The sequence below is a fragment of the Gambusia affinis genome, linkage group LG06, assembly GCF_019740435.1.
Source record: "Gambusia affinis linkage group LG06, SWU_Gaff_1.0, whole genome shotgun sequence".
NCBI lineage: Eukaryota > Metazoa > Chordata > Actinopteri > Cyprinodontiformes > Poeciliidae > Gambusia > Gambusia affinis.
Genome location: NC_057873.1, coordinates 5201858 through 5227250, shown reverse-complemented (window position 1 = coordinate 5227250; position 25393 = coordinate 5201858). Strand labels below are relative to the sequence as shown.

Sequence of the window (25393 nt, the reverse complement as noted above, 5' to 3'; positions counted from 1 at the left end):
TCACGCTTTCTCTTTATTACAATTTGCTCTTGGTATTGAACCAGGTTGGTTTTAGTGACTCGGGCGAGTCCCAAGGATGTTGTTTTACATTTGGGCTACCAGCAACCTATAAACCATTTCCTACCTCTTCCTCTCCAGAATCAAACATCAGAGCTATTTTACAACCATCAAAGAACTTTGAAGTGACTCGTTAATTGAATGTCCACAAAGTCTTTTAGATTTTCTTTATGCTAAATATTTTATTAGTAAGGCATTTTTACAAAGGTCAGTACAGCTTAATTCAGTAGCAGAAATTATCAAATAAGAAAAACTAATCATCTAGCCTATCTTTCCCTAATGCTGACACTGAGAACTAAAAAGGGAACCTTTGAGAGAGACGGACAGTTTGGCTTTTCGAACCCCAGAACTGGCCTGATGATGAAGGAGGTGTTGCAGCAGGAGGAGGATGTTGGTCGACGAAGGCAGGGATCTCTGTAGGTCTGATGAGCTTCTGGATCCAACTGAAGGTTCCTCTTTAGCATTAACTGCTATTAGCATAAGCAGTTAGCTGTTATTTAGTTGCTGCTAACTTTCAATTGATTGTCAATAAAACAGTTCAGAGTTGTTTAAAGTATTTAGGAAAGCATTGTCAGAAGTTAAGTTTGAATTAATATTTACCCAATTATAAAGTATTTATGAGCGTTTGAACAGAGATTGATTACATCGTAATAATAGTAATATAAAGTAATACACAAACAATATCATACTAGTCATTTACCTTTTCAGAAATTGTGATCAGTAGTTGACAATTATTGTAAAACTATTTGGTTTTGTCATAAAGGAATAATTAACTCGCATGTATCAGAGTAATATTCTTAAATTATTTCTTTCTAATGTTAACTTACAAATAATGATTTGCAACTTGCTAGTAACTAGTTTGCAAAACATGTTCATCATTAACCACTGGGTGATGGTTAAATAAAATCTACTTCATTAATAGTTTCTCATCGGCAAAAACTTAGAAGATTTTCTGGAGTTCAGTATGACTGAAGCTATTAGCCTAATTAGCTAACAGCTAATTATTTGAAGCTCTATGGACAACTAGTAGTTAGTTAGCCTTTTACCAAACTTTGATCTTCAGTCCATTGTTATGTTGGTCTTTTAGTAATTCAATATTGCAATATAAACAGCTATTAGCTATTTTTTCACCAGAATTTGATCTGGAGTTCATTAGTTATTGGTTTCCTATTGAATTAGCACAGATATTTATGAATGATGCTAAGCATTAAGATATACTTAACTAATCCTTGTTTAGTTCCTTCTGGGATTCTATGTTACTAGGTGAATTTTATTGCTTTTTAAAATGAAAATATTCCCTTAATAGCATTCCTCAAGGCATTTCCTCGATCAAGATGAGCCGTGCTGCCTGGCAGTATTTGTTTTTTATGATTATTGAGTAGCAATAAATCAGGTAGCTTTTTTACAAAGTAACATCAACGTTATATGGAAATAACGTTGATTTTTTAAAATTTTTTTATTTTTTTTTATGCGCTTTACCCATTGTTGGTTTTAATGTGAGAAGTTTGTGTAAATTGAATTGGCAATCTGCAAACAGTATTTGCATGTTGCTCAGACTTTGCACCTGAGGGGATGTTGTCCCTGATGCACAGCGAAGCGAAACTCCTCCAATCGATTGATTTCCACACTTCAAAGCCACTTCAAGGAACTTTGATCTGTAAAGTCATATTTCGCACCATCTCCTTTGAATATTTTGATTTGAATATTTTTCAGATTAAAGCTGAGTTTATATGCAGAGCCTAAAAAAACCAAACTTTATCCATCAAACTGAGTTACTTTTAAATTTTTAATAGGAAATTCAGGAATCTCATGTCTTCCCTTTATTACTATTGATCATCATGATTTACTCAACACCTCACCTGCTGATATTTAAGAATAGAGCCTGCAGCAGAAATTGCCGTATTGATCTTGTTGCATTGATTTGGGAAGGCAGTAACTGCAAAACCTTTTCTGTAAAGTAAAAAATGTAATTACTGGTAACAACTGCAGACAAATTTGTGTTCACTCGAATGTGAACCCTGAACATCTTCTAAATCGGTGTGGGCAAGATGAGGAGCTGCAGACTGGAAGAGTTGGATTAAAAAAATTAGTCTTATTCATAATTTGTTATTTTAAGGTGAAATCTGTAATTTCCTCCTCCTGTTTTGTCCTGCCCGTCAGCCCTACCGCCCCCTGGGAGAAGACTTCAGCATCAGGTACACCAACACCGCGCTGATTGGCCTGCTGGTGATCGCCGTAGCCATAGCAACTGTGATTGTGATCAGCTTGGTTCTATTGAGGAAAAGGCAGTACGGCACCATCAGCCACGGCATCGTGGAGGTAAGACACCACAACAACAACAACAACAACAAGGCTATTTCTAATGATTATTTTACTAATCGATTAGTCTGGCGATTAATCGGATTAGAGAATGTTGTATTCTTAGGATTTTTCATTTAGCCGCTGTCCTGAAAATGCTCTGGGATTCCCCATGATGAGCTGGAGAGTGTTGCTGGAGGGAGGAAGAGCAGTAAATTGAGGAATATTTGATCTACCAATTAAATGTTTTATTCTTTTGCATTGGAAAATATTGACTTGAGTAAGTTTAGAGATTTAGTGGTGGAAAGGAACATAAAGGTTTATTTGTTTTTAGGGAACCACTCACCCGTTGGGCTGCTGCTAATGATTATTCTGACGATTAATCGATTAATCAGATAAAGTTAATTTGGAACATTCTGAGGATTTTTCATTTAACCTTATTGTATGCAATATTGGAAATAGATTTGAAATACAAATAAATAAACAATTGGATTGTTTTTTAAATAAGAATGCAATAACAGCCTTACTTTGGTGAATGTAAAGGATCCATCTACAGCTAAAAAAAACACTTAACATCAACGTGAAAAGATTGGCTTAGATAAGAAAAGGCGCTTCATTGGAGTTTATGTTTTGACAGAATTTGAACTGGATGAAGCCAAAACTTTGCCAACTAAGGAGTTTTATGCAAAACATATTTACAGACTAAGGTTCTTAAAAATGTAAATATTTTTTAAAAGTTTTTGCTTAATAGCAGCTACGAGTATGTTGTTCTTTCAGCAATTGGCCTTTTTGAGTCAAATAGTGAACAATTAATCGTGATTAATTGTGATTAATCGTGATTAATCGTGACTGATCTGATTAATCGTTTTAGCCTCACGTTAGCTCAGACAGACAGAACGCTCTGCCCTCTCTGCATTGTCTTTCTGATAATCATCTGCATCCTGTTTGCAGGTGGACCCCATGCTGACGCCAGAGGAGCGACACCTAAACAAGATGCAGAACCACGGCTACGAAAACCCCACCTACAAATACCTGGAGCAGATGCAGATCTAACTGAGAGGGGGCGCCGTGGAGCCCACAGCGGGAACATACTACTGACCAATAACACACGATGCTATTGTTAAAATCCTTTGCGTACATCCAAACTCCATTTACTGGTTTGTTCAAAACAATCCTTAAGTAATGCTACTACTTCTACTACTGTTGTACTATAGAGCTCTTTTTGATCACATGTCTGATGTTTCTGCCAGTTTGCAAATTAGAAAACGATTTATCTGTAATTATCGAGACGGATCAAGATGTATAACATTTCTTCTGACGTTTTTATTATGTGAAAAGCAAATCAAACTAATGTTTTTTAGTCATCAAACTGGCACTACATTTAGTTTCTCCATCATGCAGACTCTGATGGGTTTCATTAAATAATTGGTGTTTTAATGTGTTATTTTTAATCTCAATAGATTGCTTGTATATGAAGGTTCTTCGTACCAATCAAAATGTTTAGTGATTAAAAAAACAAATGGGGGGGAAATAAATCATGGTTTATTTCTTTGCTTTGTTATAATAACAAATATACATAAAATGTTTAAATATACATAAATATATATAAAATTAGATGTTTTTATTCTACCTTTTCCCAAAGGAAGAGATTATAAATTGGTTTGGGTTTTTATTTTTTATCCTTATTTTTATTCTGTGGTTCGAATGTTTGCAGGCATTGGAAAAGGTGAGGACCTGTGCAGACCTCCAGCTCAGACATCATTATTCACTGAATCTCCACTTCTCTTCTTTTTTTGCTTTAATTGGTCAGATGTTTCCAAGCCATTAGTTCATTAAAGTCTTGTGCACCAGGACAAAATTTATATATATACATTCTGATCTGACACAGCAAGGCAACCAGACAAACTAATGTTTATCAAAGACAAAAAAGATTCATAATAAAAATGAGAGAATGTATTCATTTACCATCTCATATACAAAAACTAGGGATTCAAACGATTATTTGTCGATTAATGGTTTATTAGATTAAAATTGGTTCCAATACACTAATAATATCCGATTACATCTTTTGGCGTTGTAGTTTGGCCTCCATCCAGCAGAGAGCGCCAGTGGTCATTCATAAGCGGAGCCGCTGAGACAGAAACAAAGATGGCGGCGGGGCGATTCCTGAACGGGGACTGTAAACGGTCCGAACAGAGTCCGGTGTGGAATGCAAAATGCACTTTATGCGGTTCTGTTTAGAAATATAAACACTCAAGTTTTACTTCAACATCCTGAGATGCCGCATGATGGCGCAGTGTCGCCATATTATGAAAAATGTTGCCCCTTATGGAAAGATGGTCCATTCTCTTGATAAAAGAGAAAACTCAGGTTTTTAAGGAAATGTCCGCTTATCAATTAACCGTTATGCGATCGATAAGTCGGGAAGCTGTAAAATCCGTTGTTCCAATGGTACATAGCTGAATGTATTTCTCCATACTATGTATATCATGTTTTCCCTTAAAGCTTTGCTCTTTTTTTTTTTGTTTTTACATTTTGCACAAATTACCCAAAGTCAAACATTTAACTCCCAGATATCCGCAGATAGATTTGTGGGTGTTGCAGCTGGAATGCTTGAGCTTGGCGCTTCTGGAGATCCAAACTGGGCTGAGAATCGAACCCGAATTAACTGCACAAACATTTAACGATGCGATGAAACGATCCGGAGGTCTGCGCAGGCGGAGAGCTGGTTGTGTGTATTTTTACAGGTAGAGAATGACACGAAACAAGCGAATCCTAATCCTCTCTCTCTATCTTAGTATCGTCTTTGTATGCCTGTATAGTTGATGTTGCAATCATGGCTCTTTTTTTTTTTCTTATGAGGATTTCCGTGGTGTGCATTGTTCTTCTATGAAATCTGTTTTTAATTTTATTTTCCAGTTTCTTTTTCCTCTTTCTGTGGCAGTATATCTGTATGTGACTGTCTCACTATGCACCCAAACGCTTCGATCTCGTAACTGCCTGCTTGACTGTGGAAGAGGACCGACCGGGGGACATTGATTATATTATGCATATTAGTGATTTAAAACTGATCAACACCAATGGAAACAGATTTATGGTTACAAGGGGTTACACATCAATAAACTCACAACAAACAACTGAACGTGTCATTTTTTTTATTAAACTGATGTTTGGGAAAATTTACAAAATCTTGAAAATACAGGAGAGAATATTGGTCTGAGGAAACATAAAGTTTTAGTCGAGAACCTAATTTTAAGTTTTTAAACTCCGTCTTAGGTTTTGTGTTTGTTTATTTTTTTGAACATGTACTAAAACTACTTGCAGTTTGAAGCATAATGCCAAAACTTTTGTTTAGAGACCGAGTGGCTGCATGAACTTCTCAATATTCCCACATTTATTCCAACATGTTAAAAAGTAATAATCTTACATTTGTTACAACTTAACTCACGTTTAGTTAACTCGTCAGTACAGTATTTATTAAAGTGTCAATTGCAAAAAATGAACAATAATTGACAAATAGTACATATTATAGCCAGCAATAATCATAGGTTTATGTAAACGTATATATATTTTTCTTTAATAAAACATAATTTGGTTTAATCTTTGGAAGCAATGCTAACAAAAAATCTTTTAGTGAAGAAACGTGTTTTATGCCTTTTCAAATCATCCTCATGACATTTATTTATATAAGGAAATTAAATGAAAAATATAAAGCAAAATTTAGTTTAAAAAAAAGAATAACTCAGGATGGAGAAATATTCTGCTATAGGTGAAATATTTGGCCAGAAAATTTTTTTTTTTGTCTTTTTCTTTTTTTGAAAAAATAAAAATAATGCATTTTTATCCCGTCGTTTCCCACTTATACACTACTTTGTCTATACAAACATAAAAATATGAACAGATTGTTCTGGTACGCTGCAAAAACGTAGTATTTTTGTTTCCACTCTTGAAAGAAGACAAAACTAAGTTATAAGTAACTTTTCAGCAAGATATTAACTAACTAGTTTCACTTTAAATATGGGAAAATGTCATATTACAACTCAAATGTCTTGTTATAGCACTAATTATTTACTTAAAACAAGCTCATATATCGTGCTGAAAAGTTACTTGCAAGTTCTTTTTGTTTTATTTCAATTGTATTTAGATATTTTAAATAAGTTTGTGTGTAATCATTTCTGAAACGCAGAAAGCATAAATTCTGCGACCAGCGTGTAAAATGGACAGATTTACTCATTTCCTCACTTCATGGTTTGTTTCTGTAATGTGACGAGGAAGGCAGTGTTTTTTTTTTTTTTTTGTTTTTTTCCATGAAACTCAGTGAGATGAGTCATGTTTTCATAAATCAAAACTGATGCGCGTAAAGATCACGTGACTGCATCGGTAGATTGGACCGGGTTAGAACTGAACCACAGTTAAACAGTAACTGTTTGAACCTGGCGGCTCATGCGGATCAGAACCGTGTCCAGAACCAACACATGCATCGTTGTTTAACGCTTTAGTGACGGGAAGAAAGCCCGGTTGTGTTGTGTTTGCCTCGGGTTTTGCTCTCAGGTAAACAGGAAGACACGCCCTCAGAAACTACGCTCCCGGAAGACAGGAGTCTTTTTCCGCGCCCGTCCCTCCTTTAAGACGAACAGGTGGACATTTTTATCTCAGGTGGAAACTGACCGACATCGCCATTGGAGCTGCAGTCGTATTTTATTTCGCTTTTCGAGATAGTTAGAACATTTTTTTTACCGCTTAATTTGTAGTTGTGTTGATAAACTGAGGACTCACCTGCTGTTGCTGGGCCTGCAGGTTCTCCTTCGGTTTCCATCTACTGAAACTCACACAAAGAGCTCAGAGGAGGACTGAAAAGGAACTTTTGGGGACATTTTAAAACAAATCTAGCGACATGGCGGATCCCATGGAAAGTGGAATAAAATACATGCCAAAATTGGTAAGTTTTCCTCTGGTGGGCGGCGCTGTCTCCTCCAGGTTGTCTGTGTTTTTTTCCATGATTTTCTGAATGTTAAACCCTTCAGCCCTCGGAATGAAGGGAATTCAGAGGCTGTTTTCGCTGTGCGTTTATTGTTTACAGTCAACAAACAGTGAGCAGGATGAGGGCTGTATCAGCTCGTATCTTTCATCGGCAAACTTGTTTCACTTAAGATTTAAAATAAAAAACTTTCTGAAACCAAAGGTTGCTAGTCTTTAAAACTTTCTGGTGTTAAGTGGGTTAATTGATAAAGAAATGATTAAAAGTTACAACTACTGTAGGTTAAATTCGTAATCTTGGACATAAAAGTGTTGTCGCAATAAAATGGTGACCTGATTTCTGTAGAAAAAAAAATGCTCTCAGGAAGAGCGGCAGAAAAATATCCCACTGAACCTGAACACGCCTTTTCCTGGGACGTGTTTTCCAAGAACCCTGTACAATATAAATTCACTGACTCTCTTCCTCCTTCAGAGTAGCAACTTTCAGCGCCGATGTTTTAATTAAAACAACAGTTCAAAAGTCAGTGGCAGTAAATTCCTGCAGGTTGGGACTTGTTACGGTTTGTCCTCCATAAAATAAGTTCAAAGTAGCAGCATGGAAACTAACCCTTCATATCTGGAGAATTTGAACCACTTTTTTTTTTTTTTTTTTTTAGAAATAACTTGATTGCATCGTGAGAATAAAATCCAGATTTGTTATATTTTGAGCTGCATCAACCTGTCGGAACCAAACGGATCCGAATGAAGATCAGTAGGTCAGATTACAAAGGCCCCACCCAGCTGCATGTACTTTATATTACAGACAACAGTTTCAGGATATACTTTTGATTCATAAACGTGGATAATCTTGCAATGCATTTTCTTCCATTTAAATCAAAATTAGTAACTGAGAAGTTAAGGAAAATTGTAAATTGCTCTTTGCAATAAATTCTCCCACTTTTTTCAGATTTTTACCTCAATATTTTGAAAATAATATTTTTGAAGAAATGTCTGTGCTTCCAAGAAGGCGCTTGGACTGTATTTGACGTGATGTATGTAAATGTGACTATGATCCAAGTAAACATTGGGAACCTGAAGATATTTCCACTCCGCTGGATTTAAAATTTGTGCTTCTTGTTGTTTAGATGGGATGCTTGAGCTTTGGCCTCAGGCTTTGCGGTACAAAGTGTCCTGTCAGTGCAGAAGTATCGAGCGTGGGCAAACTGAAAGTATTTCTGTCCTTACAGCTGAAACTTGTGTCACTGTTTTGGTGACAATCATTATCAAAGATTAGTGAGGTCTGAAGTTGGAGTTGATCGTATTTATCTCGGACAGAATGACTCTTTCTGTTTGATCTGTTGGGTAAGCTGTAAACCCGGTTGTTTTTCAGTTTCTGCTGCAGTAAATACTCAGAAACTTGATAGTTTGCGGTTTGCTCCCAGCAGGTTTGACAGGATTGTACGTGGTAAAACCTTTGTTCTCTCTTTCCCCGCCCCAATCGGTGAAGAACGTCCTGGAAGTAGCCACTCCGTCACCCTGAGTCAGGCGTTACGGTCCCACCTCAGGCGTCAGTGGCTCTGGAAAATGGCTTTTTATTCAGTAATGTAACACAATCTTACCAAGTAATTTATCTAGTTTCCATTCTAATTACCTCAGAAAACTTGAAATGAGATAAAACTAACTTATTAGTAAGTTCTTGGCAAGATACAGGAGCTTGTTTTAAGCCAATAACTGATGAAAAAATGCTAATTTCACCAGCAGAAGGTTTCACTTATAATGTGGGGAAAAATGTCTTATTAGTGAATTGATCTGCCAGTGAAACTAGTTCGTTTTAATCAATTTTAGAAGATTATTGACTTAAAATAAGCTCTATGTCTTTCTGAAAAGTTACTTGTAAGTTAGTTTTCTCTTATTTCAAATGTAATAAGATATTTGCTCTAGAAATCGGATCAAAATATTTGTTAATATTTTGTGTATTTGTAGTGAAGGAGTTCATATGTTAAGTTAAATCAAGAGAAACCAAAAATAAAAACAGTGTTGAACACTTCTGACTCAGGAGAAACTATTTCTGTCAGCAGCTTAAAGTGTAATTACTGTACTTTAATGTATTTATTTTACCTCCTTACAAACTTCTTTATGCTCTTTTTGTCACTTATTTATTTCCCAATAACTTTAAATACCAGATAAAAATAACTTGAATGAATACAAAATGCCGTTTTCAATGATTTTATTTATTGAGGTGGGGTCCAAACCAACCTGGCTTTCTGTGGAAAGATTTCCTTCCGTTGTTAAACTGTGACGTTGCTTTGTATTTTTAATTTTGTTGTTGTTCCGTTTCATTTGTCACACACACCTCTCATTGTCAGCTCTGTAGTGTTACTAAATCACTTCACTGAAACCTGCCTGACAGCAAAACAGCCCAAACCAATGAAGTCAAACTGATGACAAAGTCAGCAACGTCAGTCTAGGAAAAAACTTTCCCAAAGCTTTGCTGCAATTATTGGGTAATAATATGGCTGCAATAGTTATTTTAGTCACTGAGTTTTCTATTGATTATTCTTATAATTGATTGAATAAAAACATTTGGCACATTCTGCAAATTTTCCATTAAACATCTTAAACCTTCTTTGTACAAAAATTAATTTAAATGAACAGTTCAGTTCATATTAAAACAAGTTATTACCTAAAGCTTTCTTTTATTGTGAGCTTCATCATTTATAGCCAAAGAAGCATCTGGACTATGAATGCAAGTGATCGTTTAAAGAGTTTATCCAAAATTTACTGAACTTATCGACATACATTAACTGATGAATGGCTATTTAGTTTTGTATCAAGAAAACAAACAGCTACATTATTCATAACATTCTGACTGAGTTTGCTGAGTGTCAAAACAGAAACGCATGAAGTGGCGCCCTCTGCTGGATGGTGGCCAAACTACAACACAAAAAAATCTAAACGGATGTTAATAGTTAATCTATTGGAATTAATCTTAGTCTAATAAACCATTAATCATAATTCGATGAATTGTTTGCATCCATGATAAATAAATACTTAACATCAACACGTGAAAAGCTGAGCCCTTTCTGCTCAACTTAACATCAAAACAATGTAATTATTGGACAGCAAAACATTCAAGATGTTTCAAACTCTGGACCAAGTGAAGCTAAAACTATTCCACTTAAGAAGTTCAGGATAGAACCGATTCAAAATGAAAATGTGTAATTTGTTTTTACCGACTGCCCTGAATATCTGAATATGTCGTTCTTTCAGAAAATAGTCGTCTTTTTTTAGCCTTTGTACTTCAGTTAAATGATTAATTTGATTATTGAAATGACAGTCAGCTAAGGTGGTAATCGATTAATCATTATTCATCCAATTAGTCGTTTCAGTCTTAATACACTCCAATATGGCTGAAATAAAAACAATTCCTCTAAAGTGACGTAAAAGACTCATTCTCACTTTTCACAAACCCTTAATGGCAGTGACTGCTGCCAAACAAAGTGGGACAATAATGACGTTTAGGGGGTGATTACTTTTTCACACAATGTCAGATTGGTTTGGAAAACTATTTCCCCTTAACTAATAAAATAAGATGAAGTATTTCACTGGATATATTTGTCTAATGTTAAAAAGTGTTGATTTAAGTGGCAAAAAAGCAGAAAAACTTTAATCTTTAAGGAGGTCAACGAGTATTTTACTTTAAAATTGTCAGTTATTAAATCTTGACGCTGAACTGTTTTCCATATTTATTAATTAATTTACTTTTGTTTTCCAGGATAAAGAGTATGAGTCTTTGCAGTTCCTGCCAACGGCGGATAGCAAAAAGCTGGACAAGGGTCCGGGGAAGACGGGCGCTGTGATCGGCGTGGTGATCTTTGCTGCTGTTATTGCTCTCATGACCGGACTGCTGGTCTGGCATTTCCACTGTGAGTAGCTCCAACTAGTGAATGGTTGTAATGGGAAAAACTGTGTGTCTTCTGCACACAAACAAGAAATTTAATCGCTTTAAGTTACCTTTTTAAGGTTAGTTTGCTGATTTATAAATGGTTATTGTTATGACCTCAAACTGCTTTTCGCAAGCAGTTTGAGGAGTAACTCATACTAAATAATTTTGATAAATATGTATAAAAATATTAAAAATCAAGCAGCAGATTAGACTTGTGTGGTGATTTAAAGGAATATCCACAAAGAAAGGAGCTGCAGAGAGCAAAACTTGTTCTGTTTGTGTCCTTCCTTCAATAATTTTTTTTCCTCCTGCCTATTTTCCTTCCTGGCTTTTTTAAGTCCTTCCTGCTAGTTGACTGCGGCGCTCTGACAGGCGATGGCATGTTGACAACTTCCCCGTTGGTGTCCTTACTTCCTTGTTTCCTTCTTTCCTTTCTTATTTGTGTCCGACTTTCCAGAGCAGAACACCAAGAGGAGTTTTTAATGGATGGTTTAAATGAATCAGAGATCTGAGCGATGCCGGTAGGGCAGTGGTTGGGTGTTCATCAGAGGTCTGAGCGATGCCGGTAGGGCAGTGGTTGGGTGTTTATCAGAGGTCTGAGCGATGCCGGTAGGGCAGTGGTTGGGTGTTTGTAAGAGGTCTGAGCGATGCCGGTAGGGCAGTGGTTGGGTGTTTATCAGAGGTCTGAGCGATGCCAGTAGGGCAGTGGTTGGGTGTTTGTCAGAGGTCTGAGCGATGCCAGTAGGGCAGTGGTTGGGTGTTTGTCAGAGGTCTGAGCGATGCCAGTAGGGCAGTGGTTGGGTGTTTGTCAGAGGTCTGAGCGATGCCGGTAGGGCAGTGGTTGGGTGTTTGTCAGAGGTCTGAACGATGCCAGTAGGGCAGTGGTTGGGTGTTTCTCAATCTCCTTTGTGTTTTAACTGAACTCGTCTCTGAACGAAGAAGAACCTGCTAGTTGACTGCGGCGCTCTGACAGGCAATGGCATGTTGACAAGATCCCAGATAGGAAACAGCCAGAAACGTCCTTCCTCCATCCCCTCCTCCTGTACTTTTTGTGTCCTTCCCTCCTACCTACTTTGTGTGTTTCCTTCCTTCTTTATGTCCCTTCCTCTTCTTCCTTTGTGTCATTTCCTCCTCTTGTTGGTCCTTCCCTCTTCTTCTTTACATTGTTTCCTTCTTTATGTCCTCCCCTCTTCTTCCTTTGTGTCATTTCCTCCTACCTTTTTGTGCTTACTTCTTTCCTTCTTTGTTTCCTTACCCCCTTGGAGGAAGTTTTTCTCTGTTTTTCTAGCCATTTTATATTCAAAGCTAAATGTAAAGGAGAGAAAACTATGGAAAGTTGGACCTGAAAGTATTTTATTTTATTATTCTTACATCAATGGAAAGTGAATCGGAGCCCTGATGGGGCTCTAAATAGCTGGAGCTCTTTCAATTGGCAAACCATGAGTCTCTGTTTCATAGCCAAAATAGAAACAATTTTTTTTTCTTGCAAACGACAAGAAACTTTTGTTCCCCTCTTTCAGCCAGCTGGCCAGCGGTGCAAAGCATAACCGGGTTATTCTTCTATTCAATCAGCTGGAGAAAACTCGAGGGATACACAACTGTATTTGAAACTGCAATATTTTGTACCCTAACAACGAACACTTACTCTTGTCAGCAGAGCCCAGAACATGCGGTGCGATCCACTACCAACTGCCAGCCAAAAAAAAACACTTTAACTGCTGGAGTGACGGTCGATTGATTGACCTGAAACAGTAGAGAGGTGCATAAACACACTTCTACTGTTTGAGTTATGTGTGTGGTTTGTTTTTCAGTCCGTAAAGACGAATACACCAACAGGATATACATTGGCTCAATGAAGATCGAGAACCAGGTGTTTGACAACGCCTATGAGAACTCAAACACACGCGAGTTCAAGGCCTTGGATGAAAAGGTGCAGCAGGAGGTAAGACTGCCGGGTTCTCTGACCAATACATGAACACATTTTTTGATTTTTATTGTTTAAGACTGAAAGGCAGAGTTAAAGGGATTACTTAGGATTACTTAGGATCTTGATATTAGCCGGAACAAAGGGAATAATGAGGAAATGGTCAAAGGAGGAAAAGCCAAATAACTATAAAATAAATGACATTTATTTTATGGAGAAGTTAACTTTTTTCTGTAGACTTGAATTAAATGCATTTGAGACCGTGTGAAAAGAATTTTGGAATTATAATAAATCATTAAGATTGGATTTTGTATGTAAATAATTATCTGGTTTTTAACCCTTCAAGGTGTTTTTTATGCTACCTTTTTTGTTGCTTCAATCCATATGGGGTTTCTTTTATCTTCCGATTTCATTTAAAAAGAAAAAGAAGGATTACAAATTGGAAGTTATAAGATGGCAACATAATGCCAAAAATGTCAAATACTACACATTTTATGTTAACTGCTTGTTCTATGAAGTGTAATATAATTTTTATTTTTTTTAAAGTAGAAATTTAATTGTTTAACCAAGCTTTTCTTTGTGATTTAAAAAAAATGCTATTTCAACCTCTTTCAGCTGAAAATTATTTACTCCAACGATCCAAAGCTGAAGAAATACTACGTCAACTCTAAAGTTAACGCGTTCAGGTACAGAATCTGTAGAGTCAAATCTCTGTTCCTGTTGGTCTCATATTTTGAGTATTTGTTTAAATTGGTTGTGATGTCTTTGTCTCCAGTGAGGGCGTCATCGCCTACTACACGTCTGAGTTTAAAGTGCCTGTGGGCCAAGAAAAATCTGTTGACGATGCCATAGCTGGTTTGAACCAGCAAAGTTCGAGAGGATTTGCAATGAAGTCAAGAAGCAACCTGCAGGTTACAGACATGAAGACCTCTGGTAATCGTCACTTACTCTGTATCTGTATACTCTGTATATTAACAAGTTGTTAATATTAACAGGATGTCTGTTGCTACATCCTGTGTGGCAGGACTTTTAATCTCATTCTGTCTGTTTTTGGTTTCTTCCACAGTTATAGATTCTAGAATGTCGCCAACATCATTTAAGAGTAAGTACCGAAGTTACATGTGTGTTTTTTTTAGTCTATATACATTTTTATGAAATATTTTTACAAGACTTAATATTTTGATTAACTAAAAGTAAAGCATTTTACGCAGAGCTAAAAGGGTGATGTAGGTACCCTACATAACTCAGTTAATTTGAACTGAAAAGCTAAAATTAGTGTTTTTTTTCACCCCTGATAGTCCGTAGACTCAGTTTGATTTGTTACATTTTTAGCGGGTGTAGTTCTCTTTCACACTGCAGTGTCAAACGAACCGAAAACTTTGAAAAATCTCGTCCCCACTGTAGCTTTTAGTTTTTACTTATTACTTAGAATGATATAGAACCTACACATAAAAAGAGCTTTAGATTTGGGGGAATAAATAAAAGAAATGTGACTTTTTAAGTTGAAAGCAGTTATGTAAAGATGGTAACACTGCAGCAAAGCAAGCTGCCACAGGAAGTTAGAAAAGGACCTGCTTTAAAGGATCATGAACTACTGTGCAGTGGAGGTTTGCCATGTTTACACCAGGCAACAGTATGACGAATAAATTTAAAAAACTGTTTTAATGATTATTTTATTTAGTTGAGCTACAAAACATTGTAAAAACCAACCTAGCCCTTAGTAAAAATTAAATTATTTGATGTTAAATTGTGACAAACTAAACTTTTACGAAAGCATTTCACTAGGTGTTATTACTCCATGATGACCTGTAAAATCAAGAAATCATCTAAATAGTGCCTGGCTCACTTTGCTTTCTGATAAAAGATGCAGAAGCAAACCAACCTGAGATGGTGATACATAAAGATAATAGAGATAATATGTTTACAAATAATGTCCCGGTCGGAACTCGGTGCGCTAAATAATAAAACATAAATTAACGAAGCTTCGAGGCAGGTAAATTTTCCTTGACAAATTTTAATAATCGAGGCACTTGACTTATTCGAGGAATCGTTTCAGCCTTAATTTCTTCACTCTTTAAGTCATTAAAAATGGGCCGGTCCATGGTCCTCCAAATACTTTTTCTTGTCTTCTTCTTCATGGTTTGCGTCAGTGGCAACATCAGGTTGTCGATCGTGTGACTCCTGTGATGTGAAAAAAGTCTTTTCATTGCAGTTTTGAGAAATAAACCAATTTTGAAAAACCACCTCATCCTAACGCCAAAACTTCTTATCAAGAGTTTTTGTGAAATTGCCGTGCTTCCATTAAAAAAAAATATTTTTGACATGTCACATTACCCAATTATGTGGTCAATGGAAATGTGACTAATGATGAACATTGGGATGGCAGAGGGAAATATTGCAAAAACTTCTGGAGATCAAACTAGAATTCAGAGTAAACAAATCTGGCCGATGAGGAAGAAGCAACGGCGACAGAGAGAAGAAACAAAGACTCGCTAAGATTTCACTTACTATTAATCAAAGGCAAAATTAGAACAAAGCATATAAAGTTTTGGTTAATGTGTGATTGTGACTTACTAAGTAGAATTTAATATGTTGCATTTTATGTGTGTGTTTGTCAGAGCAAACAAAGTTGAAAATACATACAAGGCCCAAAGAGGTTGTTAAGATCTCGACCAAAGGTTTCCCCAACGATGCGTATGAACCGAACACCTTCACACAGTGGGAGCTGCGAGGTGACGAAGGAAGCATCCTCAAGCTTGACTTTGACACCATGTATCTGGAAGAAAACTGCTCTAATGACTTTGTGAAAATCTATGACTCTCTGGTGCCAATAGAGAACCGCGCTTTGGAAGAGTGAGTATATCTACCGTTTTTTGGCGTACCTCAGGGCTCTGCACTGGGCCCTCTGCTTTTTAGTTTGCTGAATACTTCTTAGCAGAAATAGTTAACACCATTGGCTGGTTATCCACTTCATGCTTCACTTCCCATATAGGTAAAACCGTTCATTTTGAGGTCTGTCAATAGAGACCCAGGTGTTATGGCAGCATGGGAAAGATTGCCAGCAGAATTTGGGTGAAATAATGGACCCACAGCTTGTGCATTAAATTTAATTGTTTATTAAATTTAAATTGATAAAATCTACTTTAATCTTTAGGTCAAATAGTGCATTTTAAGACACGCATAGTTATGTGTGTGGAAAAGTATAAATACTACTATATTCAAGTGACTGGACAGTGAAAACGTCAACATGAAGAGACGGAGCAGGCTGTAGTTCTTGAGCAGGTTTAGGTTATTCAGTGTTTGTTGCGGTAAGTTGAGGTAAATTTTCTAAAAGTGTCATCTCTTCTGCCATCATCTCTTGGAGTAACAGCATCAGAGCCCAGGACTCACAAAGGATCAACAAGCTTATAGAGATGACTGGTTCTGTTTTAGAGACAACTGGGGAACCACTGGAGATGATGGTGCAAAGAAGGATTCCTTATAAATTCAAGAAAATTGCCCTTAGCATCATCTCCAGCCCACTGCTATGTACATCTTCAGTCAGAGGCTTCTTCAGAAATCGAATATGCTATGTTGTCTTTTCAGAATAAAAGTTCAGTTCATGCAGTGTTGAGACGAGGTATTTCTACCAATTTTTGTTGAAGCCTCCCATGTAAAAGTGAAAAAAGTGAAACCAAGACAACCGTCACTGTTCAAATTCACAGTCAACCAATATTTTATTCAATCAACCAAAAGCATAAAACCAGACCAACATCTCAAGATCATCCGATACCAAAATCACAAAGAAAACATTAATCACGTTGAGAAAAAAATATGACTACATCTTCGGAGAGCACTGTGTGGACAGAAAAAGGGCAGTCAGAGATCTGACTGAGGGTTTTAGTTCAGATACGTTTATATCAAAGTAGGCGGTTCTTTGCTGTCTGACGTATTCTGACGTTACCGTTCAGAGGTGGACTTTTCCAACGTGCAGGCAGCACATGATGATGGGCTACTGCTGCACACAGGCAAAGTGGGATCATGTTCTGCACAGATGTTATTTTGTGCTAAAACATTTCTACTCAAGGACGTGGGACCAGCTATCTGGTGCATTCCTCAAAGCCATTACTCCCTACCCCTCTGAACTGCTTCAGACCACACTTTGCTCTTTTCACCCCTCCATGACCCCACGCCTTACTACGTTAGACAGCACGTTTTGATACAGAAGATTAAAGCACATCACATATAATATTTTTTAAACTTGCGTAGAACAACATAGATAGTTTGTGATTAGTACGTATATCATGTTTGAGCTTTTCTGATTTTTATTTACCAAAATGAATCTTGAGAAGTTTTATTTCTCCACTGAATATCTTTGGCCTACACACCTCTAAGAATTTGATCTAATGTAAAACACTCTACTGATAAATGAAACAGGTTAGCTAAACCTGTAGCTAAAGTCCACCATCATAAAATACTAGCATAAACAAACAAATGTTTCCACAGAGGTTATAAATGTCAGATGCCACCAGCCTTGGAAAAACTAAAACCTATTTAGGTTAAAATCAAAATTCTTTGGGTGAAAATTGAATCTTTCGCACTTTGGGGTTATGAATTAGTTGTTAAAATGCATGACTGTCTTCCACAGGTTGTGTGAACACTATTCACCCAGCGAACCTTTGACGTTTTATTCTTCTGGAAATGTCATGCTGGTTACAATGGGCACAAACGAGGAATTAGACTTTCCAGGATTTCGGGCATCCGTTTCACAAGTGGAACCGGCAACCTTACGTAAGTGTTGAAGCCTTGATTTTATTTGCATGTCCAGATTGCTGTGAAGAATTACTTTGACAAATGGCAGGATTGGTTTGGATTGTATTCTCATTCCCATGAGGAACAGTCATCCTTGAAAAAAGCTTTAATTTCTCAGATTTCATCTATTGTTTCATATTTAAAATTATTTATTTTACTGTCTATGTAGGTCAGACCTGCGGTACCAAACTAACGGGTTCAACGGGGACCTTCTCCACTCCCAACTTTCCAAACTACTATCCTCCTAACATTGTGTGTGATTGGGAAATAGAGGCGAGTTTTCCTCATGAACAGAGTATTCAGTCATTTAATATACTTGTATTCCTGTGTGCTTACTTATCCGTTTTCTTGAAGGTGCCTAGCAATAAGGTGGTGAAAGTTACATTCAAAAAGCTCCTGTTGGCTGAGCCAGGGCAGGAAAACGGCAAGAACTGTTACAAAGACTACGTGATGATTGATAGAAACAAGAAGTAAGTTCAACAACGATGAGTTTGGGATTTTATATCGATGTGAAAACAGGTTTGTAGAAAAAAGTAAAAGGGTTTGTCATTACTTGCAAATCTGTTTCTCAGACTGTGTGGAGATCACAAGAGGGGATCTCTAGTTGAAATCAGCACAACCAACAAAATGTCATTGCATTTTCGCTCCGATCACTCCTACGTAGACAGAGGCTTCCAAGCTGTGTACGAGGCCATTGACCCCGTGGATCGTAAGTAATGGAACTACGTTTAGGTTTACTTTCCTCTTAAAGATGTGTCTTTTATCTTTCACGCTCACTGTATCGTCCACAGCTTGCCCTGGTAGGTTCCGTTGCAAAAACGACCAGTGCATCTTCCTAAACCTCACGTGTGACGGCTGGAACGACTGCGGAGACTTGAGTGACGAGAAGAACTGCGGTACGTTATTTACATTTGAACTACTTGTTGCCGCCACGGTTTCATCAGTGAGTCAGTATAACAAACACCTGTTCTAAACCTTTTCTCCTCCAGAGTGCAAAGGAGAAACACTCCTGACCTGTGGAAATGGGTTGTGTAAGCCCATGTTCTGGAAGTGTGATGGCATAGATGACTGCGGAGACGGAACAGATGAGCGTGATTGTAAGAGCCGCTGGCACTGGAGATTTCAAAGGAAGGATTTCAGACCAGTTTTTCATACATCCTTTTATTTTTTTAAGGCGCATGTGACACTACACACTTCACCTGCAAGAATAAACATTGTGTTTCTGAGAAGAAACTCTGCGATGGAAGAGATGACTGTGGAGATAATTCAGATGAGCTCAACTGTCAAAAAAGTAAGATTAGGGGATCTTTTTTCTCTTTTTGTCACTTAAGTTGTTGCTGTTCAATAATGCAACGCGATAAATCTATGAGGTCACAATGACTTTTCAGTTGGCAAAAGTGGCGCTACAGTAAGCCAAATAATCAAATAAATATTTAAACAAGAACTAATGGGTGATTGAGATGTAAGGACGACAGTCTGACTGTTATTCCTTCAATCAGGCTGAGTTAAATGGGAGTAGAGATCAGCAGTTTTTTCATTAGGAAATGAAAGGAAGGTTGGAAATGGGGCAGAGCTGGTGGTTGTTCTTGGGACCAGAACCACCCGGATTGGGGAGTATTGAATGGAGTGACTGCGGTTGTTTTCCTAATTGCCAATATAGCCTTGGCTTCTACTTGTTAAAGTCAGGCTAATTTGTCTAGACATAGACATCTGTTTGTACAAAAGTTGAAAATGGCTGGCTTAGAAGCTGAGCCAGGTCTCCTCCCACCTGACATGTTTGTTAATTCGCTCAAATTGATGACTTTGCCAGGATTTACGCCACATGATTTTTACTACTATACCACAAATGGTGTTTCACACTAAAGCAAACTTAAACACACAAGTCTATATGCCAAGTAGTTTTTGGTACATGGTAGGCTACATGATGGTGGGGCTTTCTATTTGGGGTTACTAATGAGTAGACACATACCTTCTAAACAATGTAATATTTGATTGCATCTTAATAGTCTTATTTACTTATGAAGTGTAAGAACGATGATGTTCTTACCTTGTAAAAGGTGTTTTTCCTGCTATTCTGCAAAGACATCGAGGACTACCAGTCCTTGATGGCTGCTTTCCATCGCCGTCTTCTTCTCTCATCAAAAGGCCTAATTTACCCTAACTCAGTATAGAATCAGAATTGAAAATTGTTTGGAACCAGAATCGTACAAATTTAAATGATGTCCACGCCTAATTATTACAGCAAAAGACTTCCTGCTTTAATTGCTACAAAAAGTGGTTCTATAAAGTTTAAACTGAGAGTGGTGAATATAAAAACACACCACTTTTAGGATCTTTATTATTAACATTTTATTTTACAAATATGCACAATTGTTTTATCAATTAGAACCCAATAAAATGCATTGAATTATGTAGTTGTAATATTGGAAAATTGTGAAGAAGTTGGAGTACGAATACTGTAGCTAAGCATTGTTGCCAGTCTAGCAGAAAATGTTAAAATACTGTGTTATTGCTGTTATCTGATTTAAAAGTTAGAATTAAAATCGTTTTTGTCTCCCCAGATTCTGAGGTACAATGCACAGAGACTACATACAAATGCAAGAACGGCAAGTGCATTGATAAGGTGAACCCAAAGTGTGACGGAACGTCCGACTGTGAAGATGGATCTGATGAGGAGAACTGTGGTATGTTGCAATTTAAATATGTCTGAGATGAAACAGCTTCTGCCTTTCTTCATCTTCCGAGCTCAGCCTTTCTAACCAAACCAGTTTTAACCCGACAACAAGTTGCCACATGTATTCCTGTTCACATCTGTTTGCTTTTCAGCCTGCGGAAGGAAACAATTACGGTCGTCTACGCGTATTGTGGGCGGTCAAGACGCCGCACTAGGGGAATTTCCGTGGCAAGTCAGCCTTCACTACCAACCTTACGGACATGTGTGTGGAGCATCCATCATCAGTAAAACATGGCTGGTCACTGCTGCCCACTGTGTGCAAAATGACAATAGCCATAGGTAAAGCTTCAACTTATGCCTTTTCAAATGTAACATACTTCAACCATTGAGCTTTATAATAAACATAGCAGTTAAAAAAGATGAGATCTAGTTTTGGGTGAAGAATTTTTTATTTTTATTTTTTTTTTGCCTGAATGGGCTGTATTTGCATAAGAGTACAAATGGAAAACAGATTTCCAGCTATTTCAGTTGCTTAATTATTAAATGAACTTCTATACTTACTAAAATTGGCATGTGTAAATATTCAAATGCCAGTGCTTACCTTTTGAAATTTTGGTAGTTTCATCAGTTCAGTGTCCAGAAAAATGTTTTGTATCTGCTTTTAAGTAATTGTCCATTATTTATTCAAACTCTGTCATAAGGTTCAATGGCTTCAGTAAATAACATTCACCATCAAAATGTCTTTTATTTATTCTGTTTTGAATCTAATCTGTTGAACTTTAGAGCCAGCAGGACCAAAAAGTTGGGAATAGAGTTCAAGATAAAAATTCAATGAGAAACTTGAGGATTTAAATGACCATTTGACCATTCATGTCAACAATACAAATATACTTGCACATTATGGTTTTGGTACAAAATGGTTGGTCTGTAGGTGAAAAATACTACTAATGCAAATACTAAAGTACATCATAACAATCAGTGGATTTCGGATTAATGCACAAATTGACATGGAGTCTTGAAAAGTATTCAGTTGTTTTAAACTGAAAATGTGAATATTCATTGCAGCTGTCTTTATAACTCCTTCTGATCTCATGACATAACTTTTGACTTTCTGTATACTACAGTTGTATCTATTTTTTTCCCATTGAATCTGATTGTCTAATGAGGAATTAATCTGTTTCCCTGTTTGAACTTAGATTCGGAGAGCCTGCGAAATGGGAGGTTTATCTTGGTCTTCATGACCAACGGAAGATCGAGTCATACGTTGTAAAAAGGAAGCTAAAGCAGATCATACCTCACCCTTACTACAACCCTAATACCTTTGACAATGACATCGCCCTGATGGAGCTGGACACCCCCATCGAATATTCAGATTACATTCAGCCCATCTGCTTACCAACCTCCGACTACAAGGTTCCAGCCGGACAAAATGTGTGGATCACAGGGTGGGGAGCAACAAGAGAGGGAGGTGAGTGTGCAGGAATACATTTAAGGATGAACTCAAACAATTCCCCATACTCACTAGAACATGTTAAATGAAATGATTGGGCTTAAACTATGGTCGTTAAAGGGCATCAGATTTCATACCGGCAAAAGCTGAAAAACATTTTAGGCTTTTTCTGATTGATGAAATGTAGGATGAATATTAGCAATTAGGTTTTAACGTTTGTGTTTTACATATACCATGTTTGAGGTTATAGTCTGTTTATATTTATAAGATATTTTAGTGTTTAGATTATTCTAGAGCAAATGATCAGTGACATGGTTCTATGATTCTATTGATTGTTTTTTCTTTTATCATTATTCAGGAACTGCTGCGAAGATCCTTCAGAAAGCTTCAGTCCGAATCATAAACTATAACGAGTGTAATAAATTAATGGGCTATCGTCTCACATCCCGGATGTTGTGTGCTGGAGTACTGACAGGAGGAGTGGATGCTTGTCAGGTTAGGAGTTTATTTTTCCTTACTCTTGACTTCGTTGGTCTACCTTTCATCTTGCTTTGTGTCCCTTTCTTTATGTTCTATCTTGAATTTTCCTTAATTTCAGTTTATGAAACTGTTTTAATGGTTCTACAAACTTCTCCATAATGCAGCCCACTTATAGATATACTTGGAATAATTGTCCTGCTTGAATTATGACACAGCAGTTGTCATCAAAAGTACAATTTAGTGGTACATTTAGATGAAAGCCTTGTAAAATTGGGTTCCTTCAGCTATTTAAAAAACTTACTGCTCATGTGTAAAATATTTATAGCACAAGGCTCAACATTTTGGAATTCAGCCAATAAACAATTTTAGCTTTGGCTCTAACTGTATTTTTTTCATCTGCTTTCAGTGTAGAATAATCTAGTTCTTGATTTACATTTTGACCAAGAGGTGATCAGACGCCATCCTTCAAAAAGGCTAAAAGCATATGAATCTATAAAGCTAACGCTATGTAGCATTGCTATATAGCGTTTGCTAACCGTTGGTTAGCCACATGCTCCACGGTTGCCAGGCAACGGGATATACGCCGCAGTTTCGGCGGGAATAAAGGCTAGGTTGTCCAATGCCACGGCCACTTACAGTCTTCGTGGTCGATGAATGACCTCCAGAGCTACGATGACAGGTTAACCTATTTACGCTGCATCCGGCTGCGCACTTCGTAGGGGACCGCAGCAGTTCCGCAGATCCCCATTTTCCTCTGCTTTCGTCCATTATCCGTTCCGAAACGCAAAGGAACTACAAGACGCATGCGCGGGAAATGAGTGGTCGCGCGATAAAGACAGTGATTCAGAGTGGTTTGTTTGTTCGCTTGTTTATTTGGATCCATTCCCCATTAGTCACTAGCATAACAACGGCTACTCTTCCTGTTGTCCATGTCACCAGGAAAAAGCCTTTAACAGTTGCACACACTTGACATATTATTAGAAACATTAATTCGTAAGTGTACAATTGTAACACTTTATATAATAAAATAATTAAGCTGTATTCGAAACAGTATCTTAATTATAAATTAGTGATGTCATATTTTCGCTGTAGTTCTAAAGGTCCAAAATTATTTTTTCCTGCCTTGCTCTCCCTCTTTGTCTGTCATGAATTAATAAGTTTTATAACAACATATTGAACAGAACAACCCAAGAAGAATACAGAAATTGACTGGTTTTTGTTACTCTCCTTATGCCTTCTTGTTGTGATTTGGTTATATTGGTTTCATATCTGTGTTTCCTTCCTTTAGGGAGATTCTGGTGGACCTCTGTCCAGTCCGGAAGGTGAATGTATGTTCCTGGCAGGAGTGGTCAGTTGGGGCGACGGCTGCGCTCGTAGGAATAAACCAGGGATCTACTCCACAGTCACTGAATTTCTTGGCTGGATCAAGGAGAAGACTGGAGTCTAGTCTAGTTTGTCTTATCGAACAGGATCATTACGGATATAAATTGCTGACTTGAAAAATTCATTCAATGAGACTCCAATCTGACAGACCATACAGCGGATTCAGTGGACTTGACTTCTGGCTGTAGCGACATTGGAAAATGAACAACTTTTACAGCAAGTTCTATGCCTTTTAACCTTACTGTGATTGTTTTTTTGTTGTTTGTTTTACCAGGACGGTGATTGGTTAACTGCTTTAAATGTAAATGTTTTATTTTTGTGTTATTGTTATTTGATGGAGTACCAATGTTATATGATGCATAGGACATAGTTTTAAGACACACTTGTTACACAAACTTGCGTTCAAGAGCAAAATTTGAGTTGTGTAAATGAAAGCTATTTGACTTCTCTTGATCTTATCCTGTAGGTTTTGTTTATTTAAGCCTATTAGAAATTCCTTTAAAAATCTGTCATCACTTTTTCACGAGTTCCCAACATTGATATTGTTTTATTTCCAGAGACAAAGATTTTCATGTGCTTGGAAAAAGTTAAAGCTAAGGTAAAAATTCCTGCAGTTTAATTAGTGTAAAATTATTATAAATGTATATTTTATAGCAGATGGCTTCTAATAAAATTTTAAATAACCTTTTGTGTAAGCGTGGGTTATTTTGCTTCTAGTCCGTTCATAATGTATTTTATTTAAACAAAAGTGATTGTTGAATCAGAAGCTTCATTATACTGGGATGCTATAAATAACATTAGGAACCTCAAATGTTTAGGTTTACTCCTGGTCCTGGTTTCCGGTCTAGCATAGAGTGTGCACCCCTGGGTTTTGACCTCTGATGATCATAAGATGGGCAAAAAAAAGTCTTTCTGCAAAAGTTGTTGCGCTGGAATACAAAGACAAAGTTTTAGTGATTGAATTTAATCTCCATTCTGGATTAATAAAGTATTCTTAGATAAAACAAGTGTATAATTTCCAGTAGAAAATGTGATATTGAATCAGAACAATGATTCATTTGTCAAATGTGCTTTTAGTGTTTGATCATTTTGATTTGACTTAAAATTTTGTTTAACTGTTCACATTTAAATTCTTAACTGCTTTGTCTAATGCAAAAATATTATGTATATATTGTTTTATATAGACCTTATCATTAAAGCATCCGTTATGCAGTATGTTTATTTTCCATCATAGTTTTCAGGTATGTTCCTAATTGTGTGGAAAAAAGGCATCACAACGGTGCCTTAAATTTAAGTTTAGCAACAATGAACTGTAGTGTTTGACATAAAAAAAATTGTCAAAATTCCCCTTCCCCGCCCCCCAACAATAAATTTTAGAGGAGTGTAAGAAAATCTTTGGAGCTCCATGTAGGTTCTTCATTCAGTGTTGAAAAT

General features: G+C 36.9%; 2 protein-coding genes across 5 annotated transcripts in view; both read left to right on the top strand.

Annotated features, from left to right (window-relative positions):
* Nucleotides 1–5492, top strand: part of aplp2 (amyloid beta (A4) precursor-like protein 2) — an 80141-nt gene extending 74649 nt beyond the window's left edge. For all 4 annotated transcript variants that reach the window (XM_044119498.1, XM_044119496.1, XM_044119497.1 and 1 more), the window contains 2 exons: nucleotides 2218–2376; nucleotides 3307–5492. In XM_044119498.1, coding sequence (XP_043975433.1) covers nucleotides 2218–2376; nucleotides 3307–3408 — 261 coding nt within the window. In that variant the 3' untranslated portion in view covers nucleotides 3409–5492. The remainder of the gene's footprint in view (nucleotides 1–2217; nucleotides 2377–3306) is intronic.
* Nucleotides 5493–6730: 1238 nt separating this feature from the next.
* On the top strand, nucleotides 6731–24643 carry st14a (ST14 transmembrane serine protease matriptase a). The gene is made up of 19 exons (XM_044119494.1): nucleotides 6731–7294; nucleotides 11087–11237; nucleotides 13069–13199; nucleotides 13797–13867; nucleotides 13957–14114; nucleotides 14248–14283; nucleotides 15800–16034; nucleotides 17809–17951; nucleotides 18142–18245; nucleotides 18327–18442; nucleotides 18545–18681; nucleotides 18764–18868; nucleotides 18962–19069; nucleotides 19147–19263; nucleotides 20534–20656; nucleotides 20799–20985; nucleotides 21843–22114; nucleotides 22455–22591; nucleotides 23865–24643. The coding sequence occupies exons 1-19, from the start codon at nucleotides 7250–7252 to the stop codon at nucleotides 24021–24023; spliced, it is 2535 nt and encodes an 844-aa protein (XP_043975429.1). The 5' UTR covers nucleotides 6731–7249; the 3' UTR covers nucleotides 24024–24643.
* The last annotated feature ends 750 nt before the right edge of the window (nucleotides 24644–25393 follow it).

Bases quoted from the DNA above. Each gene is read 5' to 3' on its own strand.
- st14a (XM_044119494.1), top strand. From the start codon at position 7,250: ATGGCGGATCCCATGGAAAGTGGAATAAAATACATGCCAAAATTG. The intron at 14,284-15,799 runs GTAAGTACCGAA...TGTGTTTGTCAG, and splicing joins GTCGCCAACATCATTTAAGA to AGCAAACAAAGTTGAAAATA. The intron at 19,070-19,146 runs GTAAGAGCCGCT...TATTTTTTTAAG, and splicing joins CGGAACAGATGAGCGTGATT to GCGCATGTGACACTACACAC.